This window comes from Anopheles stephensi, chromosome 3 (assembly GCF_013141755.1).
Source record: "Anopheles stephensi strain Indian chromosome 3, UCI_ANSTEP_V1.0, whole genome shotgun sequence".
Taxonomy (NCBI): Eukaryota; Metazoa; Arthropoda; class Insecta; order Diptera; family Culicidae; genus Anopheles; species Anopheles stephensi.
Window position 1 is genome coordinate 78,467,024 of NC_050203.1, and position 22,002 is coordinate 78,489,025.

At 41.5% G+C, this 22,002-nt stretch overlaps 2 protein-coding genes across 2 annotated transcripts in view; both read left to right on the forward strand.

Annotated features, from left to right (window-relative positions):
* The window catches only part of LOC118514652, a 32,773-nt gene extending 30,404 nt beyond the window's left edge, over positions 1-2,369 (forward strand). The window contains exon 8 of the mRNA XM_036061684.1: positions 773-2,369. Within this exon, the coding sequence (XP_035917577.1) occupies positions 773-791 (19 nt within the window). The 3' untranslated portion in view covers positions 792-2,369. The remainder of the gene's footprint in view (positions 1-772) is intronic.
* Positions 2,370-3,925: 1,556 nt separating this feature from the next.
* LOC118514653 (CD109 antigen) overlaps positions 3,926-22,002 on the forward strand; it is a 34,184-nt gene continuing 16,107 nt past the window's right edge. Inside the window, exon 1 of the mRNA XM_036061685.1 lies at positions 3,926-4,828. The gene's annotated coding sequence lies outside the window, so the exon portion shown is untranslated. The remainder of the gene's footprint in view (positions 4,829-22,002) is intronic.

Here is a 22,002-nt window from a genome sequence, read left to right on the forward strand (position 1 = left end):
GAAAGCGAGAAGTATAAAACAAATAAAGCATACAAGATACAAGAAAACAAAACCAACAAAACAACAAGAGTTGAACAACAAGAGACGTGGCAAACAAAGGCACAGTGGACGAAAGAGAAGAAGAGCCAGAGAGAGAGTATGTGTGTGTGTAATGGAACGTAATGGATGGATGGGTGTGTATGTGGTGGGTTAATCCATTAGAAGATGGGGGATGATGATGGGTAAGCATGGTAAGAAAGCACAGAAGTGAAAGAAGAAGAAGAAGAAACTACCAGATATTGTTATTATGTATAATGTTTGACCAATAAAACAAAAACCAGTTGATTTAAAATAAGCTCCTGTCTGTTCCGGTGTTGCCTGTCACGTGTGTGTGTGTGTGTGTGTGTGTATGTATGTTTTTCTTTGGTGTGTCTGTAAGGTGTGATTGAGTGTGTGTGTGTGAATCTAATGTTAGAATGCTTTGAATGTTGTGTATGGAGATGATAATTGAATCGCGTTTTTCACTCTTTTTTCACGTCTTTCTTTTGTGGTGTTTTTCCTCACTCTTTCTTTCTCTTTTGTTTTTTATTTATTTTATTTGTTGTCTTATTCATTTTTTTTACTTTCCATGCTTTTTTGTTTTATTTACATAATCTCTTATCATCTTCGTTGTATTTTTTGTCTTATTACTAACATATTTGTTTTTTTTTTCTTTTTTTAATTTTTTCTTCCCCTTTCTCGTATCCGTTTTTTTTCTCTCTCTCCATCCGATCCTCGTTTTCTTTTTCCACAGGGAAAAGCTAAAGAAGTGATGCTCCTCACCGCTGGGAACCGTCACCACCACCAACGCAACGCCTGCACCACCAAACCACCCTGTACATAAGCTCTAAAACCCAGCCCGAGTAAAAAGGAAGCAAAAGTTCAACCCCGCAAGTCACAGACACACAGAGCAGTAGCAGCAACAGTAGTAGAGAGAGTGACCTGCAACGACCAACTCCAACAACCTTCTTCGCTTTACACCCGACGTGCTGCAAGTATGCTGAGGTGTGACGGGCATATCAACTTTGTTCGTTTTTGGCTACAAACAAACAGCAACAAGTGTGTACTTATTTTGACTTTTTTTCTGTTTGTTTTTTATTTAATTAAGAACCTTTTTTTAAATACGATAAAGCGCCAAACTGTCTTATTTCTATCGAAGGGTTTTATTTTTACGCAAGTGTGGGTTTCTTTTTAACGATTACTTCAGCACCGTATAAGAGTGTGTATTCTTACACTTACAATAAGAAAAATAAAAAGAGTGCTCTATAAAATTGGAAACGATTTGAAAGCATTAGCCTGAAGTAAGGATCAAAATTATTGAAAGCACTGTAGAATTGTTGAATCCAAAGTAGATTATCGAACCAAATGTAGAGCGCAGCTAGAAAGGAATACACACCAACGTATTTAAGTTTTTTTTGTTTCACTCTTCACTATTTTTCTTTTAAACTTCAACTGCATTCGTTTTGTAGCAAATTATCTACATAAAGACCTCGATTTCTTAATAAGTAGATAGCGTAGCAAGCAAATAAAAGAAAAGGAAAACCCCAGACGGGAAGTAGTAGTGTAACCGCGTGCGGCGATGAAACAATTTAATTCACACGAAACGTTCATGTTGAACACTTCCAGCAGAGTGTTTGTTTTGGTTTGTTTTATGGTTTTATTTGCTGCTCTCCATTTCGTACTGCTTTTCTGGTAGTGTTGTAGGGTTTGTTTTTTGTTTTCTTCCAAATTTTTCCCCCTTTTTTCATTTCTTAATAATGATTTAGATAACACTTAACCAAAAATTGCCATTTTATCGATTCGAGTTTGATGCAAGCTAGTATTTAATCGTTAACTTACAAACTCTATTTTTAAATTACCACGTCATCACCAGCGTCCACTACAGAAACCGTACCGTGGTAAAAATTGGGGAATGAAAGCATACTTTTTGTATGTGGTCTTTTGTTTAAACGCGAATGCCTCTCCCCAATACAATTAAACAATTTCTTTCTAAAAGCCGATATAGTCAAAAAAAAATTGCAAATCGGCTTGACAATTAAGTGACAACATTAACGAAACTTGATAAGCAAATAACGATGAGAAATTCAAACCAAAACTACCAATGTTCTATACATGAAACAAACAAAAAAACTGCAATTGTGACACAACACACACACACACACACACACACACACACAGACACCGCACGCCCCTTTTTTCGGAAGAGGCAATCTTTTTTGAATAACATCGTAAATACGACAATGTTAAACTATTTCTAAGTAAAAACAAAAAAAAACAACAACAAGTACTAAAATTAGCGAACAAATAAATCAAACGATGCGTTTGTTTCTTTATTTTTTCCCCCTTTAAAATTATTAAACATAATGTTGCGTTATTTTAATGGAGTAGGAAACAGATGGGGTTTTTGTGGCACATGATGACATGAAGACAGTTAGTTTTTAGTTGGTAAGTTACTAAATGTTCATCTACACATTAAGCAATGTACTTTATATTGAATTTTAATCAATAACTTAGTTTTTATTAAATTACCGATAACTTCTTCTTTTTTGGCTCTCCATTTAGCCTGCCATTGCTGGCTTCCCGTGACATGATTTTACCCTTAGCGTTCAGGGTGGCGATCTGGATGAGATTCGATCCCCGTTCCTGTCGTTTCTAACAGACCAGTTTAGCCGGTCCGGTGGCCCCTACTTCAATGGTCTTAAATAATCGCATTCATATTGAGCTCTTAAAAAGTTCAAACAAAAATCCATCCTGCTCGTTAATGTACACCAATCGATCCTTAAATGCACTGTTAACGAGCTCGTAACGAGCATGCATGCCAATTTAATCTCCTATTTTCCAATATTTAAAATACATTTATTTTCTTGAAACTTTTGCCGATTGATGTTAAATTAAAATGTGTAAAATCGTTTAATTATTATATTATACATTAAACAAGCTCTTTAAAATCACAAGTGTAGATGCGACCTAACAACAACAGTGCTTCAAGTACTTGAGAGAATTTGCCTTCCTCTCTCTGTTATTTCAAACTTAACGAAAAGATATTCGTTCAATTCTCGCCAACCAAAGGGCCTCTTTTCCAGGTGTGCACCACTGGGCCAATTCTGTGTAATTGCAATCAAATAACAATATATTATTTGGGTAAAAGACTCGAGAAGGCCCCCCCCTGACAAAATTTGTTAGGCGCTATAGGATATACGCCTAAATGTATGCAATCCGCAGTACACGTTGCGGAAGCTTCACAGTGAGCTTTCAGTGTGCTTTCAGTGTGGTCAAAATTGGTTGAAGAAAGTCGAATAAAATATTGTTATTATTTGATTAAAATCCCCTCTCCGCTAACCCTACCATTCATTTTGGCTTATAGGGGCTTCGTACTAATTTTCGGTCGCACTAGGGGTGAACAATCGGGCCTAAAACATGCACGGCGTTCTCGGACGGTAACGGAACAGTAATTCGATGAATACTTGTTACCTTGCATTGATATTCAGCAAAGGAGGAAACATAAGAATATCATAATCTCAAACCACTTGTTACAATGTATTGTATCAAGTTCTACTCGCTGTCTATTAACAGTATTAAGGAACAATGCACAATGTTTACATCAAATGGGTTTTGACCATACAGAAATTCCACTGTACAACAAAAATGACAGGCCACAGTGCTGCACACAAAAGATTCTAGGGGGGGCCTTCTCGAGTCTTTTACCATTATTTGTAATTATTTTCTCTAATTTTTAAAACAATTCTTTTATAATAATGACTTAATACCAAAAGTATTAAATGCTCAAAAGCTATTAAATTATTTAAAACTCAAATGGGTTGTCCACCCCTGTCAGCATAAGTCCTTCTCTTTCTACCGCACAACACGCACACGCTCTCTCGCGCTGGAAAGGAATCTTAAAGAGAATCTCGCTCATTCGTGATCCACCCTTCGAGCCGTGAGGACGTACGCTGGTTGCCGTCGTCATCAGGGTGCGCTACCGTTAAACTGCAGGACGCGTGTTAATCCTTACCCGTAAGGAGGTTGTCCTGCATCATTTTCAGTCCGGTATTCTTTCCATTTAGTGTAGAGTGTTTTTGGAGTGTGAATATTCCTTCTACCCAAACGATTATTGTTATGGGACGCGAGTGAAGTGTACGCGTGTGTGCGTGTGTGCCTGTACGGCACAGGGAGTGGTGCATACATTGATTGCACCACATTGTCTGTTACTTTGCGGGGGTTAAAAGTCACAATCTCGCACCTGTGCTTTTACTGTGGAATCCTTTTTGTCGTGTAATTAACCCTCCGAAATTCGCGTGTGTATGTGTACGTAAGAACGTGTCCAAGTGGACGCGACGACGCCCCAAAATAAGCAGCGAAGTGACCAACATCATCCACGGCGACGCGTCGTGATCTTTCGACCGTTTGGATAATTGTATTAAGCAAGCCCCAGCAATAGTAGCCGCCTCCTCAACAGCAGCACCAGCAGCAGCCTTCCAGCAGTGTGTGTTGTCTTCTTCCGTCCACCAAAGTTCTTTTCGGTAATTGTGTGCCTGTCCTCCGTGGTATAGAATAATGTCCACTATGTGTTTTGGCACGATTTTCACGTGAAAAATCAAGCGATTGTTGTCCCGTGTGAGGATTGTGTCCTAAAACAAAAGTTTGGGTGTTGCCGCTTGTGTGGTGATCTCGTGGCGCGATCGCGTCGTTGTAGATCCGAGTGTGTGTATGTGTGTTGGTGTAAGTTCGCGGAACACGGTGTCTACCTTTTTAGCGGGCCTCATCGAAAGGGCGGGCGCGATCGACGGGTTCGAGCCACCTCGAGAAACAGGTAAGAGAAGGAATGCCGTACGAGCGTTTGGTTGTGTGCGTGTGCAATAGCTTTGTGTAAGGCAAAAGACCGAGATCAGAGCGAAGAAACTTATTTCTAGCCTAGTTACAGGTGTCTTTGAAGCGTACAATAAGATTTTAGAGAATGCTTCTATGATTCCAAGCGAAATCTTTCCCAAGAAAAACAAACTCAATACGCTGCGAACATTCTTATCAAAGAACTACACCTGTAAATACGGGCGAAAAGCAACGAACCCCTGGCGAAACACAACACTTGTCCTTGTCTTGTGTGCGCCCGGTCAGTTATCGTTGACTTTTCGAATTTATTTCCAAATCCTCACACAAGCACCTACTTCGATCCTTCTTCCCGGGGTGCGTGTTTTTCTCTGTCATCTTTCTCGCACGCACACACACACACCTGTTGCGCTTGCGATGATGATGGGAAGCCGAAATCATCCCCGAAAACGGGCTTTTCCTACCAAAGCAACCTAAGCAACCAAAAAAAAGCCGCACCGCGAAAGGGCGTGGATCGTGCTTGGTGTGTGGTGGTGTGCGTTAAACACTTGCTTGCTTGCACGCCACCAGAGAAGTCACTATGATGCTCGTTGTTGTCTCTTTACAGTTGCGCAATTTATATGAATCTTGTCATTTACTTATTTTATTTTTTATTGTATCGAATGTTTTATTGATGCAAAGTTGTGAAAAATGATCGCCCAGCTATATGATTCATTCGCGCTGGCTGAGTAAAGACGGGTGGTTGTTTGGAAGTGTGATCGCGATCTTCACCCTCCCCATCACAAACACATAAGCGCGCCCGCAAAGGTGTTCGCAACCGTGATGTGTGATGCATCACCCCCAGCATACACGCACACACGCAAGTGCGTTGAAACATTCAACCACCTTTAAAAGGGGGGGGGGGCGCTGTATGTAACGTTTCGCTGGGCAGCGGGTTTATGCTGCCGTCTCGTCAAATTAATGCACGGTGGTGTTGGTGTCTCGTGCTTGACTCATCATCGTCCACGTTGGGAGGTATTTTATTGTCATAACAATTGTCTTTGGTAGCTAGAACACTTGAAGTGGGTCACTCAAATGTTGTTGATTGTGTCACACAAGAAATGTGGATGGATAAAGTTTCTCCTCAAATAATATATTTTCAAGCAAATAATTTCGTCTTCTTGGCTTCTACTTTTCTAGGAACTTTTTAATGATATTTCAAACACAAAAATTTCCCTTGACAAAAGTGACACGAGCGGGGGGCTGCTGCACATGACGGCTTCGCCTTCTTACAATGTGAAGCTGGTGTTTGTCTTTCCCCTCGATTAGGAATTTAATTGTAGCGTAGCGAAACTGTTTGCAATACCCCCCAAACTTTCAACCCAAAAAAATCACCCTCTCGCTATTTCGACGCATAAATTGTAACAAAAGGCAAATACTTTTTAAATTAAACATTTTAAATTGTTTCTGAACTGTTCCTATTCCATTGAGAGCAAGAAAACCCCTGTTTGTTTGGGGTTTTTCAACAAAAACTATGGGTTTAACGATGTTTGAAGAATTTAATTTCTTTTCCTGTTAGAATTCTTCCTGTTCATGTACCGTCAACATATTCCTAATACCTATAGGCACAAGGATTGCAAGCCATAACCGCTACTAATGTAGAACATGAACCACGTGGAAAATGACCGGTTTTCCTTCGTTCGCCGTAACCACATTTTCCTTCTCCTCGCTGCACCATGTCAAGTATCGGGTGGGTTGCTTTTCTACCGGCTATCCAACCGGCTTGTTTACAGCCGCACCGGTACCATAGTAACCGGCGTTTTTGACAGCTTTTCGGATTCGATTTTTGTATTTGGGGTTGGGCGCTCTCTGTTTAACTGGTGAACCTTGCGTTTAAGCTTTAAGCCAGCCAATTTGGGCCAACAGACCAACAATGTATTTCAAATTGTTTGCTTTTTTCCCTACTTTGAGGCAATTTACGAGCAATATTGGCGAGCTGGAAATTGAAATTAATCAAGGTGATAATAAAAAAGCGAGTTGGCGAAAAAATTGATTGATTTCAACTAATTTAAATTGGACACATCTTTAATAATTTTAGATCATTTTTAATAGTTCTGTATTTTTCTCTCTGTAGTCTTGTTGGAAGGCGAGTGATTTTCCATGCTTCGTGTGCCTGTTAATTAAGGCTCCCTGTAGAAGTACGTCAAGAAGCTAGAACTGTGAATATAAATTAACACCTTTGGAAGTATGGAACACGCACATAAATGATACTACCTTATTATGTAAAACCGGGAATCGATTTCTCTTCTGTACTTTGGAGGGTAGAATTGAGTGTGATTTATGCTTTGTCTTAGGGTGTAAAATGTTGGGGAGAATCAAATCCGTCAAATTCCTCGGCGTTTTTTTAGTATTCAAGTAGTATTTTAAGAGCACAGCATATCAAATTCTGAAACTATAACTATCGTTGCTTCCAGGCCGTTCCTTATGAATAAAAAAAACTTTTGTTGCTTAAGCAAATACAACCTTTAAAGAATTCCGTATCATCATAAAAAAATTCCCTATTTTTTTTCAGATAAAAGTCCTAAACGTGTGAGGAAGAAAAGTCTGCAACAACTTTTTTATTTAAATTTGGCTATTTTAGCTATGTGAAATATTTGGCATGAAAATGTTTCTTGATTGATCCAAAGAGAGTTGAAGAAAATAAATCGATTTGTAGAATATTGAATCATCTATCTGATCAATATCAGATAATTAGAGCACCATTCGATCATCAAAAATAGGCAATCCTATTCTGTTGTCCATCACTGTAGGTATTTATTATTTTATTTTATATAATAACACTTTATTTCCTTCTTTTATAGTCTCGTTAGAGCTATTCTCACGACAGAATAAATTAGCCTTAAAATACGAATTCCGTTTTTCCATTAGGTCGTCTATACCCGAGGATCTTGTTCAACACGAAATCAATTAGTCTGGTCAAAAGCCATGAGTATTGCATTCGTTACAGATATCGCGTTTGTGTGTGTGTCCTACCTTTCGTATCCTTGACCACACCGGCTGGTCGGTCGGTCGAACAGCGGTCGAAACCCCTCCTGGGGTACCACTTTACAAAATGCGTCCTGCCCAAGCGTGTCTGCTTCCTGACTGATTAGATCCTTACCCGAGCGACAAGAGCCTTGTGAACGTTGTCCGTTACGAACACGTGTGTGTGCGTGTGAGGAAAAGGGAGCATTTTCGTTATCCTGATATGTGCAGACAATTTATTCCCTTTCCCAGTTCCCCGGGCCGGAAATATGCTGGATGACAATTATGCTTTTTCTCTCTCTCTCTCTCTCTCTCTCTCCCTCTCTTTCTCTCTCTCGCTGCAATGCAAACACAATTAAGGGAAAAAGTGCAAACGCAATGGTTTTTAAATGCGGAAACAAAAACCTGTGTCGGGAAGCCGTGCCACGACGCCACGTTTCTCATAACATAACTCGTGTGGTTCAGGAGAGGAGGGGAGGATCCTCTTCTGAAGTCGGCTGTTTGATCATCCCCGAACCGAAAGGAGGGACAGGACACGAGATTCGCGCATAATAATTATGATTATTGTCCCAGGGATGAATATGGTGCCGCGCTTGTTCTCATTATTATCCCTGTGTCGGGCAGTGGTTTCTGGGCTCGAGGAATTGAATAGATTACATCGAATTATGTTTGATGGTAGCGCACGAGGATTCGTGTGTGTGAGATTTGTTTCTTCTCCGGTGACAATAAAAGACCGTTGAACGTGGACATCGGGAACTATAAAGGACATTAAAGGAAACCGCAATTCAATTAAGTCCCACAATAAGGACACGGATAGTTATGACTTCAGAGTTCTGTAAGGAAGGATCCGGACAAGCGACATATTCCACTCTTTTTCTGTAGATTTTCACAACAAAAAAAAACCTTTGTCGGAAGTGGGTATGATTAAGGGCTGTTTTTTATATCGCCCAAAACAGAATTAAAAAGCACTTCACAGCACTGCTATGTCCGCTTGCCAGTTTTCACTTCATAAAGCCTTCACAGCACCAGCTACACGGGCGGGTAAATTGTTTATCACAGTCTGATCTCTCCTTATGGTTGAATATTAGGTTTTAATCAAATAAGCTAAATGAACTTAATGGTGTAAGAGCGAAAAAAGGTGCTGGTAGTGCGGTGTCCAGGACACACTCAGGACAGGGATATAATGAACCTCCCCCCGATAAGAGTCTCGAACCTCAGACAGTAGCTCCGGAGTTCTCTTTTTTGACCCAAGGGTCAAGTCAAATGTGTTTCTTACACGCAAATAGAGCTTTTTTTATTTCCACTTCCTGCGTGCAACGGAAGTGAATGTTTTAGTAAATGATGTGCGGTAGTCGTCTATTGAAGGGTCTTGGAGACCATTTTTTATTATGATTTTAAATGAGATGCAGGCAGGGTTTTTTTTGTTTTTATTCCTGTTAATTGAGCTGTTTAGGCAATATTGAGGGAAGCTACACTCCTATAGCCGAAATAGTTTCAACTGTACATGTATCAGTAGCTTACTCCATGGATGTAAATATAATATCGGCATAAGGAAACAGAAGGTCCCTCCAGACTACTGCCCAAATGCAAATTAATCCACACGATCCGCTTACAACGTAGACACATTAGGAGTCTCTCTGTCGCTTGAGGGCCTCCTGTAGATGGCTTCCTTCAGACACCTTTTAAATGCCCAAAAATTAAACCATCTTCCAGCTGCGCGTGCGTGCGCGCGCCTTCCTTACCTGAGCGCCGTATCCTTAATAGCTGGAAGTAAATGGGCGGGTTTTTTGTTGTTGTTCGTGTCTGGTGTGGTGTTCAATTACAAGAGCTGTCTAATTACGATTACCATTAGTGACGAACGAGCTTCCAATAAAGCGCGCATCGTCGGTCTCGCCGAAGCGTTTCGAGTTCGAAGAAAGGCGAATCCTTTCCGAGTAGAGACGAAATACGATGCTACCGGAACGAGAGCTACAGTTACTCACGTCTTCCCACCTTTCGTTATGCGGATATTGGGTGTGTACCTATGTAGATTATCCGTTACGGCAGACAGAGGTGTTCTGCAATTTCGATTTCTTTTTTAGAGGTGTCAAATTATTCTTAACATTTTTTTACACACTCTCTGATCCATTTACGGGATAGAATTCGGATATATGCATTAGCCCTATATTTCTTTTTCTAATGGGGAAAAAATTGGAGCGTATCGTATCCAATAAAGCATTCCAGCTGTATTGCTCTATTGTGCGCCTCCAGGGAAGTGGCCCCTTCTTTCAGATCAGAGCTTTATTGCAGCAAGAGGGATGATGGTTTTTTTTTTTAAGAATAGACCACATGGAGAGAAGAATTCAATTGACTGTAAAGTGGGCGATCTATCATGCGTGTTATTGAACTCATCGATGCTTGTACGCTGTTTACCCCCCAATAGTCTGTGCTACATATTATCTAAGGCATTGTTTTAGCGGACAGAGAATGTTCCCCCTGACTATAACAAAAAAATAGATAAGTTCCTCATGTTGCTCATGTTGCCCGGTGAAGTTAATCCACCGTACCAATTTCTGTGACATGGGAAGAGGAAAAGCGGAAAAACTCCAAGTTACGACACGGGGGTCATGGGTCGACGGATTGAGACATTCACGAGTAGACGATGACGACATACTAGCTCGAGCAACATGGGCAAGGTTTGGGTAATTGGCCGATTTTAGACGTTGGACGAGGGAGGCTCTAACTTCCGGAACTGATCGCGCGACACCACGTAGAGTGGATGGATAGTCGGAAGCCAAAGAATTATAAGGGGATTAGCCCAGAGCGAGAGTTCGCCTGTTGGAGGCAGCAATAGCGGCTGCGTGGCGCATAGAACACCAACACCAAATAGGCATGGTAAAAAAATCGATTGGCAATGGCCAATGGCCTCCCCGAAGCCAATAAGAAATCCTCGAAGGTGAAAGTACTGTTCTAGATGCCTGAGGTGAGGTGTGTCTCGTCTAGCGTCCAACGTGACTGGATCGCGGTCTGGCGGTTGGAGAACCTGTCAGACAAATAGATTCCATAGATATCAACCAACTGCCACATTCAGCATATGATTTTAAGCTAATAATCGTTCCGTCTGCCGGTAATTCCTTCTCTTTTTTTCGCTACTACTACTGTCAATTTGAGGTATTTTCTGCCACACATAAGCGCCCCGTCATTGCCAGATCCGAGACACACACACACACACACCGCCAGAGGTAAAGGACCTCCTGCAGTTGACGGTTATCTTTTTTGTCGCTGTTCTCTTTGTGGAGCACTACCCTCTCCATTGGGAGTGTGACGTATAAGAATATGTTGTACTGTGCTCCCTTAATTCCCTTAGAACGATTTTAGTTTTACCCTTTCGTGCCTTAGTTAGTTTGCATACGATTGGGTGGTTGTAATTTTAGTTTAATGACGAAGCGAAATGGGGAAGTGGCGATATAAAAAGACACCAGGGAAATTGTGTGTGTGTGTGTGCTTTTTTATTCACCAAATTAGCTGCAGAATATAATGCAATAAAGGTCTGTGAGAAGCAGGGCCACAATTACTCACTTTACCCGAGGCGGAAATATGCACAAGAAGGGGTGTCGTTCTGTTTTACATACGACTTACCTCAAGGAAAAATATGGTAACTAAAACTATTCCAACGGTTTTTATTTAGAATTTTTTAAATTTGTTAAAAAAATACCAAAATGTTCAGTTCAACATTTAGCAATTAAAATACGCCTGAAGGTATGCAATCAGCACATTAAAATTTCCTTAACAAGACTTTTCTTTTGCGTTTTTGGCTTTCCAAGTGATTTATATGTAGTAACCTGCTTGCTGAAGCGTGTGACACAAACCCGAGCCACCAAACTGGGGGTGAAAATAACCCTTTTTTCTCCCTTGGGCAGGTGAATTAGTGATTTTTTTCTATGCGAGCCATAACTGCCCATAACAACAGCCGTAAGCCAGCGGTGGTGCGGTCATTCGATATTTTAATCATTATTTACCTTAGTCTAGACCGTTTGTGAGAAATACGAAATCGGGGAAAGCGCTTACTCTCTCACCCACTTTTGAATACACAAACCCCCCCCTCCCAAAAAAGGTGTAATTGAGTAAGGTGATTTTTGAAACTTTTATTGCTCAGTAATATAATGTGAGCGGCGAGGGTGGTGTCGTAATTGATTCCGGCGGTGGCTTGCTGGCTGGCTGGCTGGCACAATTGATTTACGCTTTCGGGGGGGAGATCAAAGCCGGAAGACGGATTAGTCATAAAACGCACTCACACTATTATTAGCGCTGCTGCATGAATGCGAAGAGGCCTTTTAGTTAAATGGTTATGTTTATTATTTTTAAAACGCAACACATTATGGTCGTTAAATAGATGTTTTGGTTGGCTTTTTATAAGCATCTTATTATCTTGTGCCTGGTTTGCACTTTTTTATAGTGATCGTGCAAACCCTTGCAACATATTTCTCATACTTCAAAAGGATTCAATTTCCATACATATTGCTTGGCATTGCCGTTGCCCACGCTGTTTACTTAATCGGGGCTTTGGAAAGGAAGCGAGAAATTATCGTTGTTTTCGTTTACCTTTTCGCGCTCGTATTTGAGTTACGAGGGTTGCTGTTTGCATAGATGTTCGTTCAAGCAGTATTTTTCGTACTTTTCTTCCAATTTTTATTCATGATTGTACAACGGAATACCTCAAAGTGAGGAGAGAATTAGATTGTTTATAAGGAATTGATTTATTGTAAAAAATGGTCAAACTTTTAATACGAAAAAAAGTTATGTTCTTTTGTTTGGCTCATAGTATATGATTTAATAGAGGTCCCACCAGCAAAAGACGCTTAAAATTTCGCTCAAATTTAACATCCGTGCATTCGAAATTGATTCTATCTTTCATGTCTAGCACTTAAGTTTTGTAAGAAAGTCATATTATTTTTTCATTCATCCAGAAGGGTCTGGCCGTATTGCTAAGAAACTCATAGTAAAGAACGTATAGTTAGACCCACCGAGCATTTAATAGTTTAGCTAAAATCGATATAAATATTTATTTTATTTCTAGAATTTACCATCATGGGATCGATTGTACAAAGTCTCTTAACATAAGAATCTTTGGCTCATAATATATGCAATATTTTATTGAGGTCCCACCAGGGTTAATGCTACAAGCTACTATGGGCAGCCTTCAACCCAACACACATGATCCGTTTGTTTATTTGGATGCATCTCTCGATAATGTCTTCCCTGTTAATCATTTGGCCAAATAAACAAACGCACCAGCTCTAATGCTTTTAATCTGGCAATAAAGATGCGCTCACCCTGCTGTACGCGAACGGCCACTGTTGACATAATTCTGAATTCCCACCAATCCCGATCAAAAAAAAAAAAAAACACGTGAGCCAGAACGGTTGAAAATACAGAAAAAAAGCAAGTCCCTACGAATGCTACTTCTGCATGCCTGATTGCACAAAACGGAGATTATCGGAATCGCATTATGGTGCACTGAATTGAATGTGGAGAGGGACCGAAAGAGGGACGTTCAGGCAGGAAGCAACGATTATTGGGCAATAGGAGCGCGCCCATGCACACGCACCAGTTGTAGAAGAAAAGAGGATATGTCGGTTTATCGATGGTTGACTTTCATTTCCGTTAATCCCTCCGGTAAAGAAGTGCTGTGTAGCAACACAAAAACCCCATAAGGACTGCAGTAGTTACATAGTATTTGGGTCAGTGAAAAGGCACCTAACGTGCTCTCTAGAATGATTTCGTTTCTTTGAACATAGATTCAGAGCACACGTTACGATTTTTGCGCCATTTTCAATCACAGAGAGAGCCCCACACACGCTTGCTGCAATCTGAAACAGTTGCCATTCGCAAAGGGACAACGCAATCTCTAGCAGGAAGCAGCTGATGCGAATGATTATTCATTCCACCTACCTCTACCGAGCGGGGTCGCCGTCATCATCGTCGTCCTCATCGCTTTGAGGTAAAGCTAATGTTGTGCGTGCTGCAGAAGAAGGAGGATTTGATTTTCACACACTAGCACCACCAAATCTGGGCACGTGTCCGGCACATGCTTCTCTCGATTCCCTCCGTACAGAATGGGGAAAAAGGGAAAAAATAGGGAATAGAAATTCGCTCGGTGATATTTATTCCACCACCGCTGCCAGGGATTCTCTTGCAGATGTGTTGTGTGTTCGGTCGGGGTTCGTTCCAGATGGCTTATTGCTCTGGCTTTTGCTTTAAACTTTATACATCTTTTCCGTGTCATTCTTCCCGGTTTTCGTTCTCCCCACACGAACAAAAGTTGATGTGTTTGATTGATAACTGAATTATAACGAACTGAAGGTGAAATTTGATATTGCCGGCCGGTCGACCGGCTAGGCGGCTGCCGTGGTAGGCACACGCGGAACTTGAAATGAGGTGTCACGAGAGATGAGAGAACATATGTTTTTGTAAGGAATATTTGAATGTTTAATTTTGGGCTACTGATCATTGTTAGATTTGAGTTTATGTTTTGTATTTGAAGCTCATAATAGAGAACTTTTAATAAGTCCCAAACATTTATTTAGCACGATATTCTGTTAATTAATTTTTACATGAAATCAAACACAGTCTAAATTTTCATTTTAGCTCAAGAATATATAATTTTAAGACGTATTTGTGGAAAAGCTTCTCTCAATGTAAGAAGCAGCATTTTTTATATCTTTAGCTCACAATATAATATGTTATTGAGGACCCACCAAGAGATGAATGGTGAAATTATGCTTTCTTATCGCTCCGGCCAACGGGCCGCCCCTACTTCACTTTACCTAATTCTATGTATAAAAGCGTAACCAAACACACGACAAGGGTTTATATCTGTAGTATTCTTCAGGTAAGCTTTATCAGAAGTTCATAATAAACAATGTGCAAGAAGTCCCACCAAGCTGTTGTTTTATGCCGAGAATGTTTTTATTTGTTGAAATCATTTATTCAATTTTATTTAAAGCATGTAGCTTACAATACATAATTCCCACCCAATTGGTCCCACCAACTGAAGAAGCTTGATATTTCACACAATATCATCAAGTTCTATGCACTAAAGCGTAAACAAACAACCTAGAAGGATAATATCCTTCATCCTAATTATCCTTTTAGGAATCGAAATGTCAAGACGGGAAGGCACATCTAATGCGCTTTCAGTATCTCTCTCTACTCTCTTCTATTTGTTTTCTCTCATCCTAATTACTTCAATCTTGTTTGTATTTGTCTCTTGCAATTTTCCTACTTGCAGAAATAATATTTTTCACCATAAGCGCTCTACTCCTCCGTCGGTCGGTTCGCAGTTCTAATTCTTTGTCCCTTCGGGTGTTGCAACGGTTTTGTCCCTTCTATGCACCACTGCAGCTGTGTGCCAACTGGCTTGCACACCCTGAGGCCATTCGCTGTTGCACCTTTATCATTCCCGTCCGATCGCTAACTGCAACCAACCACCACCCTTGGGGTCGGTTGCCCGGAACTGCTGCATTTTACAACTACTTATCCCTTTACCTTCGCCTCTAAAGTGTGTGAAGGACACACGGGCGCGTTATTGTGTCTGTATTTGTACACGGGGTCCAGTTTGTTTTTCACTCCTTCTCTCTGTCCTATTGGATCGGATCTGGTACACTGATCATCATCGCCCTTGCACGTTGTAGCAATTTCCATTTTTCTCTCTCCCAGTAATGAAGGAATCATTTGCGGAAAGAGACACACGCGCAGGCACACACACACATAGTGGCCAAAGGTGTACGTGCACACACTTTTAGAAGGGGGAAAAGAGGTTCTCTCCTGCGTACATGGTATGGTGCACACGCTGAGTGGAAAACTACTCACCCAAGCCTGGCCAAGTTCTATTTCCGATAAATCTGTATCTCTCGGGTGAAGTGGTGTGCGATGCTGCTGGGTGGAAAAATGCTTCGGAAGGGTGTGATCCTCATGGGTTCGATTTCCGCTCTTTTTTTTTTTGCTTCCTTTTTACCAACCTTTCATGCTATTCTAATCGTAAAATCCTTCCGGCAGCGCGTTTTCATCTCATCGCATGTGTGTCTCTCACACCGGCTGTCTGTGGGTGCTCTGGAAAACGATTGAAATGTATGTTTTTATCCAATTGTTTTCAAGTGATTTATGGTAGCGTGGAAAAACAGGAATGCTCCCTAAATGTGTATGTGTGCTAATAGAAAAGAAGATCGGCATGTGTTGCTGCTCTCCCTATCGTCTGTTTTCCTCGTACAAGGGCTTCTCTCGCTGGGCGCCTGTATGTATGTTGCCCTTGTCCGTGACAGTGTAACACAGGAATCGAATTTGTACCTTTAAACACTTAGTCAAAGGGGGTCTTTTAATGACTCTTCCCTGGTGGGTCATTTTTAAACATATCAGCTGGCTCGTCGTGGCAAGTGAGAGTTGTGCCGCTGGAATTGTGTAATTGAATTTTTTAACGGATGTTTTTAAATATTGTTTTAATATAAAACAGATTCAAAAAGGGAATCGATCTATTTATAAAGTAAAAATATAAAAACGTGAAATTCAATAATTTATGTCTTTCCCACAAAGATAACTCAAAAAGGCGCCTAAAGCTATGCAATCCGTAAGCTAAAGGCAGGATTTTAACACCATATTAGTTACCTTCCATCAAGATTGATGCTTGGCTTTTCTATAATGGCTCTACTTTAATCTATCACATTGCATACGTTTAGGCGCGCTCGCTCCTTTCAGTGATCAAACGTAAGCTGTTCTGTCTATAGCTCCCTAACACAGCAACTTGACACACCGTTCAAATCCCTCAAGTGTGTCAACGAGCATAGAAGGACGAGAGAGAGAGAGAGAGAGAGAGAGAGAGAGAGAGAGAGAGAGAGAGAGAGAGAGAGAGAGTGCAGAGTGCCTATAAAACTGCACTTTATTTGCTTTATCCATTTTGTCGGCCGGTTTTAACACAAGGACGACACACGCACACACGTGTGTATCTGACACTCTCGAGCGTCACAAAACTGGCACCATGCAAACATGACCGACACAAGTTCATCCAGCGTTCGGTTCTGTGTTTGCATTTCGGATTGATCCTGCCGCCAGAATAGAGAGCGGAGGGAGAGGGACAACAACCAGCCAACGGAAATGATTTGGTAAAAAGGGACACAAAAAAGGGGTTTTGGCCGTTACCCCGTTTTTCACGTGCGCAAGAACAGGGAGTTTGCCGGTTTGAAGAAAAACCGGTCCAATTGTTTGTGATTGGCAAACAGAGACGAACTGGTGTGTGCTACTGTAGGCGGGCCTGTGATGGGGGAATGCCGTGCCGAATTTCGATAAGAGACGGATGTCCCGTACCAGGAAGGATAAGGGACAAACTGTTTGTAGAGCTGGTTAGATGCGTATGGAGAGAACTGTCAAGAACAAATAGGACACACAAGTATGAATGTAAGAACAACGGAAGTAATTGGGACAGGTAATGAATACAATTTATTAGCCACTTACGAACCATGTAAGAAGCAATCGAATTGCCCCTAATGATGATCCACATATGGATGAGGGATTCTAGATTGAGGCACGTGTCCTGTTATGAGTGGGTTTCTCTTCTAGTTCTCACTAATCGGAACTCTGGAACTTCTCAAGCGATTGATCTTCTGTGTTGTTTATTTTGGAAGTTAAAGCTCATGCTGGTTCATATTCAAATTTTGCTGCTTAACTCAGCTTTAACTAGTTCCCGGGAAATCCCATATTCCATTTGTGGAACGAAACGTCATCACAACTGTCACCAAGTCGTGGACATCAGTCAGAGGCACCATTTTTGACAAATTGCCCAACAAATCTGTATTTAATGACCCAAACGAAGAGGTTTTAAACCAAGTTGCTCGTTGTTGGGTGTATTTATGCTCATTACTTCCCCGAACCAACAGAAGGACTGTTGTCAACGTCTTGTGCTAAGAGACGGTCTTTCTTCATCCTCTCGCACGAACCACTTACGGTAACACGGATTTTTACCCCGGTTTCTCGAATATCGTCACCGAGATCGTACATCTTTCGGCGCAAGATTTTTAAAAGAAAACGTAGGTGATAGATAGCGCGAGGCACAAGACCGATTTTGTGTGTGGTTTCCTGGCGGTGGTGGTGGTCACACAAGCAGTAAACCTCCGTACCCGAAGCTACATATTTCTTAATGGTAATTTAATATGTTTCCCTTTTGGCTGGCTTTTCGGTTGATGATGGGTGGCGGTGTAGAAGTGATGCTGTCGACATGTACACTGGAATAATCCCGCCACCAGCGCCCAGCCAGGGAGGAAGCATCATGTCGCCCTCTCTCTGTACAATGCTGTCAACAAATTCCTTCGCGATCGAACATTCATTCTGTGCCACGTGCGCTGATGAGAGAGAGATGGTTTGGCTGGCGGGCGGGGATGCACATTGTCACCAGCAATGCATTTGTGCATCGAGCGCGAAGATCAGGGGGAGGAGAAAACATTGGTAAAGTAATTTTAGGAACATCGAAAAAACGTCAAAACAAACAAACCAACGCAGACCGTTTTCCGTTCTGTGGTTAGAATGCTAGGAATCGGAAAGAAGATACTGCTTGTGCTACCCGGGAAGGATGGTAATGTCGCGTGTGCGCTGCACTTTGGTTAGATATTCAGTGTGTATATTTATCTCACTGAGGAAACCACTAATGAACACGACGACAGACGGACGAAGAAAAGGACGCGTGCGTGCGGGCGGACAAATCGGTTTCTCTCCTATTTCCCTAGATTTATTTCGTTTCGTGTCTACAATTTTCCCTGTCACTTCGCCATTGTTCGCCTGCTTCCCGTGGTAGACTTTGGAATCTGAGCATTTTACAGAAGGTTCTTTCGGGGAGTATCAAATCATCCGATCGTTGTGCTTGGTGATCGTTCGATCTGCGCCTGTCAAGGGATTCTGATTCTATTGTAACAATATCCGTACAATGAATTCATCCAGAAAAGATATAAGGATTTAGAGCCAGATATGGAGAAAGACATAGAAAAATCAAGTGCAATACATTCTGGACAGCTAGTCTTCAGTTGTTAATTTAGATTTGAATTTGATTTTAACAGGTCTTCAAAACTACCTTTCTCTGATAACTATAAAATATGTCCTGCTGGTTGCATACATTCAGGCTAATTTGTTTGTGAGTGTCGACAATATGCATTAGACTTCGTAAAGAATTGCTAAGGAACTTATGTGAACAATATTAATTCTAAAAGGGTTAAAAACAGTTTTCTAATATAAATTCTCATTATCGGACTGACACCGGCCCCAGAAACCCCTCTCATTTCACTGATATGAGAAAGCGTTCCGCCCAACGTGCGGAGCCATAAAAACCAAGAAGGTTTTCAATTTAAGTTGTAATTAAATTTGGGAACTTCATGTGGTGTGGTGTTCCCCGGCTAGAAGTTCTGTTGCAATCGTCACTCTTTAGTTTTATTCCGGTTTCACTTGTTCCTTCTAGCTTCTTTCTCTCTGGTGGTGTAAATGATCGCTTTAGGGCAACTGTCCCAACTGTACGACAGTTGGCTGTTGTATGTACTCATCAGAGAGAGGCATAGGGCAGAAGGATAAGGTATCGATGATTCGATCGTAAAATATTTTATTTCCTATTACTCCGCGTGGCGGTCACACACAGGCACGAACAGATGTGGTTTAGAGAGGATCACTTTTCAGTCGCGAGGAAAAATAGAATGTATCGCGTTCAGATAGTTAGTAATAGTTCCCACTGTCCAAAGGAGCAGGTTTTTTTTAGGCAAAGTTAGCTTGTAGGGGAAAATTTTCTACCCAAATTTACGATCATAATTTTTCCAACAAACCACCATCGGTGCCTGCCACATGTTTCTCTGTGGGTCGGTGTAAACCATAAAAAGCGAGATGTTATGAATGATGGGATGTGTTTCCAGCGGAAGAAAGGAAGTCTCTGAAGCGCGCACGGTTCATTTAGCATCCATTATTTAAACACATTATGATTGCTCTAGCCCATGATGATGCCCCCTAAGCTAAGCTAGTTCGCTTGTTTTGTTCGGTGCTCTATCGCCCTGATAATTAGTCTCGATTGTCCCAGCAGCAGAAGAACAACCACACACTAGCTAGCTTCAGTTTGTTTTTCGGCTCCGGACATGATTGTGTGCCATATTACATGCAAGCAATTTAAAAAAAACCTGGGTGCGGTGTTTGATTTTATCCAGCACCTAGCTTCAGAGCACCAGCTAGGGGTAGAATAATTACGGAAATTGCTTGCAGAAGCTTTAGAGCTGTGCGTTCATGGATGGATGAGTAGTAATATTCAAATTCGATGCGTGTCCAAAATCGCCTAGAATTTGACATCAATCAAGTGTAAATTTTTAATGCACCATTTCCTTGCATTCTTCTTCTCGTGTACAGGGAATGTTGCGTTTTATTGTATATTGTTTTTCCGAGGCAAAACATGTGTATTTTCGTGTGCGGTTTTTACAGATACGTTACACAACTTTCCTCTTGAGGTTGTGTGTCCCGCGCTCGTTCCCTTTCTGATTGTGTGGTTAGGTTCTCTGCTCTACGCCAACCTCGCTAACTCAAGCACCGATTCCTACACGCAATATTGGTAAATGGGTTTGCTTTAGGGCACAATTTCTCCCGTAATTCGGAAAGTGTGTCAAAAAACCTAACCCTCGCTCTTTTTTGGTGTTGGTGAAGTGAGAACGATCGGAACCGCAATTTTCCTTTCCCTCGCGGGGAAAATACTCCCATTGAACCATGATGGCAAACAGGGGAACTCTCTCTCGGGATGCTTGCCCCTGACCCTCTGAGTTTTTGCCAATAACTCTGCTCCCTTCGACGCACCGTGTTCACTTCTCTAGCTTATAATCTAATTTCCACGATTTGTGAGTGATGATTAGATTTGTTCAGGGAGGAGAGGGACCCGGGACACACAGCACTGTAGTTGCAGTAGTAGCAGGGGGGCGTGATAAAACGGACTCCTTCTGCTGTGGAAAAGCTAACGATGAGAGGTGATGAAAATTCCTTACGTCAGAGAAAAAACTGTCGGCTGGAAGAGAGGGACACGCGTCCAACGACATTTAATCACCAAATCCTGCACAGGGCAGAGAAAAATGTCAGTGAAGAAACCTAACTTCAGCTCAGGAGAAAGTCTTCGCTCCCTTCGAATGTTAATTCGCATCTTCCCTTTCTTTTTAGGGCTCAAATTTAAAGCGTCCTCTCCGGGTGGATGTGTGATGTGCCGTTTGATAATCGAAAAAGTGAGGGAAATGGCTGCTCATACCTCATGCTCACTGCTGCCGGCGGATAAATTCGCCACAGCCGCCATTAATTATGGAAACGTTCTCCGCCCGAAAGGCGTTAAGGAAATATTGCTAAATTATAACGTCAGCGGTGTGTCGATCAACGTGAGCGAGCGAGCGAGCGTGCCCACGTTTTCCACCGAAACTGGTCGATATTTACAAGTAGCTTCATACTAAAAATGATGAGAAAATTGTCTTTTTAGTAGCCGGCCGGCATTTTTCCGGCCCCGAGTAGCATATTAAAATGCCAGCTTTATGATAGAGCGAGGGAAGAGTATTTCTCACTCAAGTTTCTTGAAGGGAAAGGAACTTGTTTTTTCTTGTCTCAATGTGCGTGACACATTTTTCGCACCATTAATTCTTATCGCGAGAAAATTGCTAATGCGGCACATAATTGAATTGAGTTTGTACAAGAAGACGATCTAGAAGGAAACAGTAATTCAGCATAAGAATGGGGGAGAATTTTTGCTTCAAATTTAAATATTTAAAATCTCACTTCAGATAATTCATTAAACATGAATTATTCCATTAAAACATCTACCTACCTGCACGGGTCGGTGTGTTCCATATTGATCCTAGTGATTCGTTTGGGCACGAAATCTCTGTTACCCAAACAGACCGCTCCACACAACTAATTGACACTGTGCCTGCCCTAACTGTCTCTGCTCCAATCGATTTTTACGACAGCAGGCAGCAAACAGTTAAGCTTAACTGCTTCTCGCTCTTCCTCTCTCTCTCTCTCTCTGTTCGGGTTAGAAATTGTCCATCCTTAGGCGGAACAGATTTTTAATTAAATTTTACGGTGGCACACACTAACCGTTGCAAGCACGTGGAAGGAAATTTTCATTTAACCACCCACCATCACCGT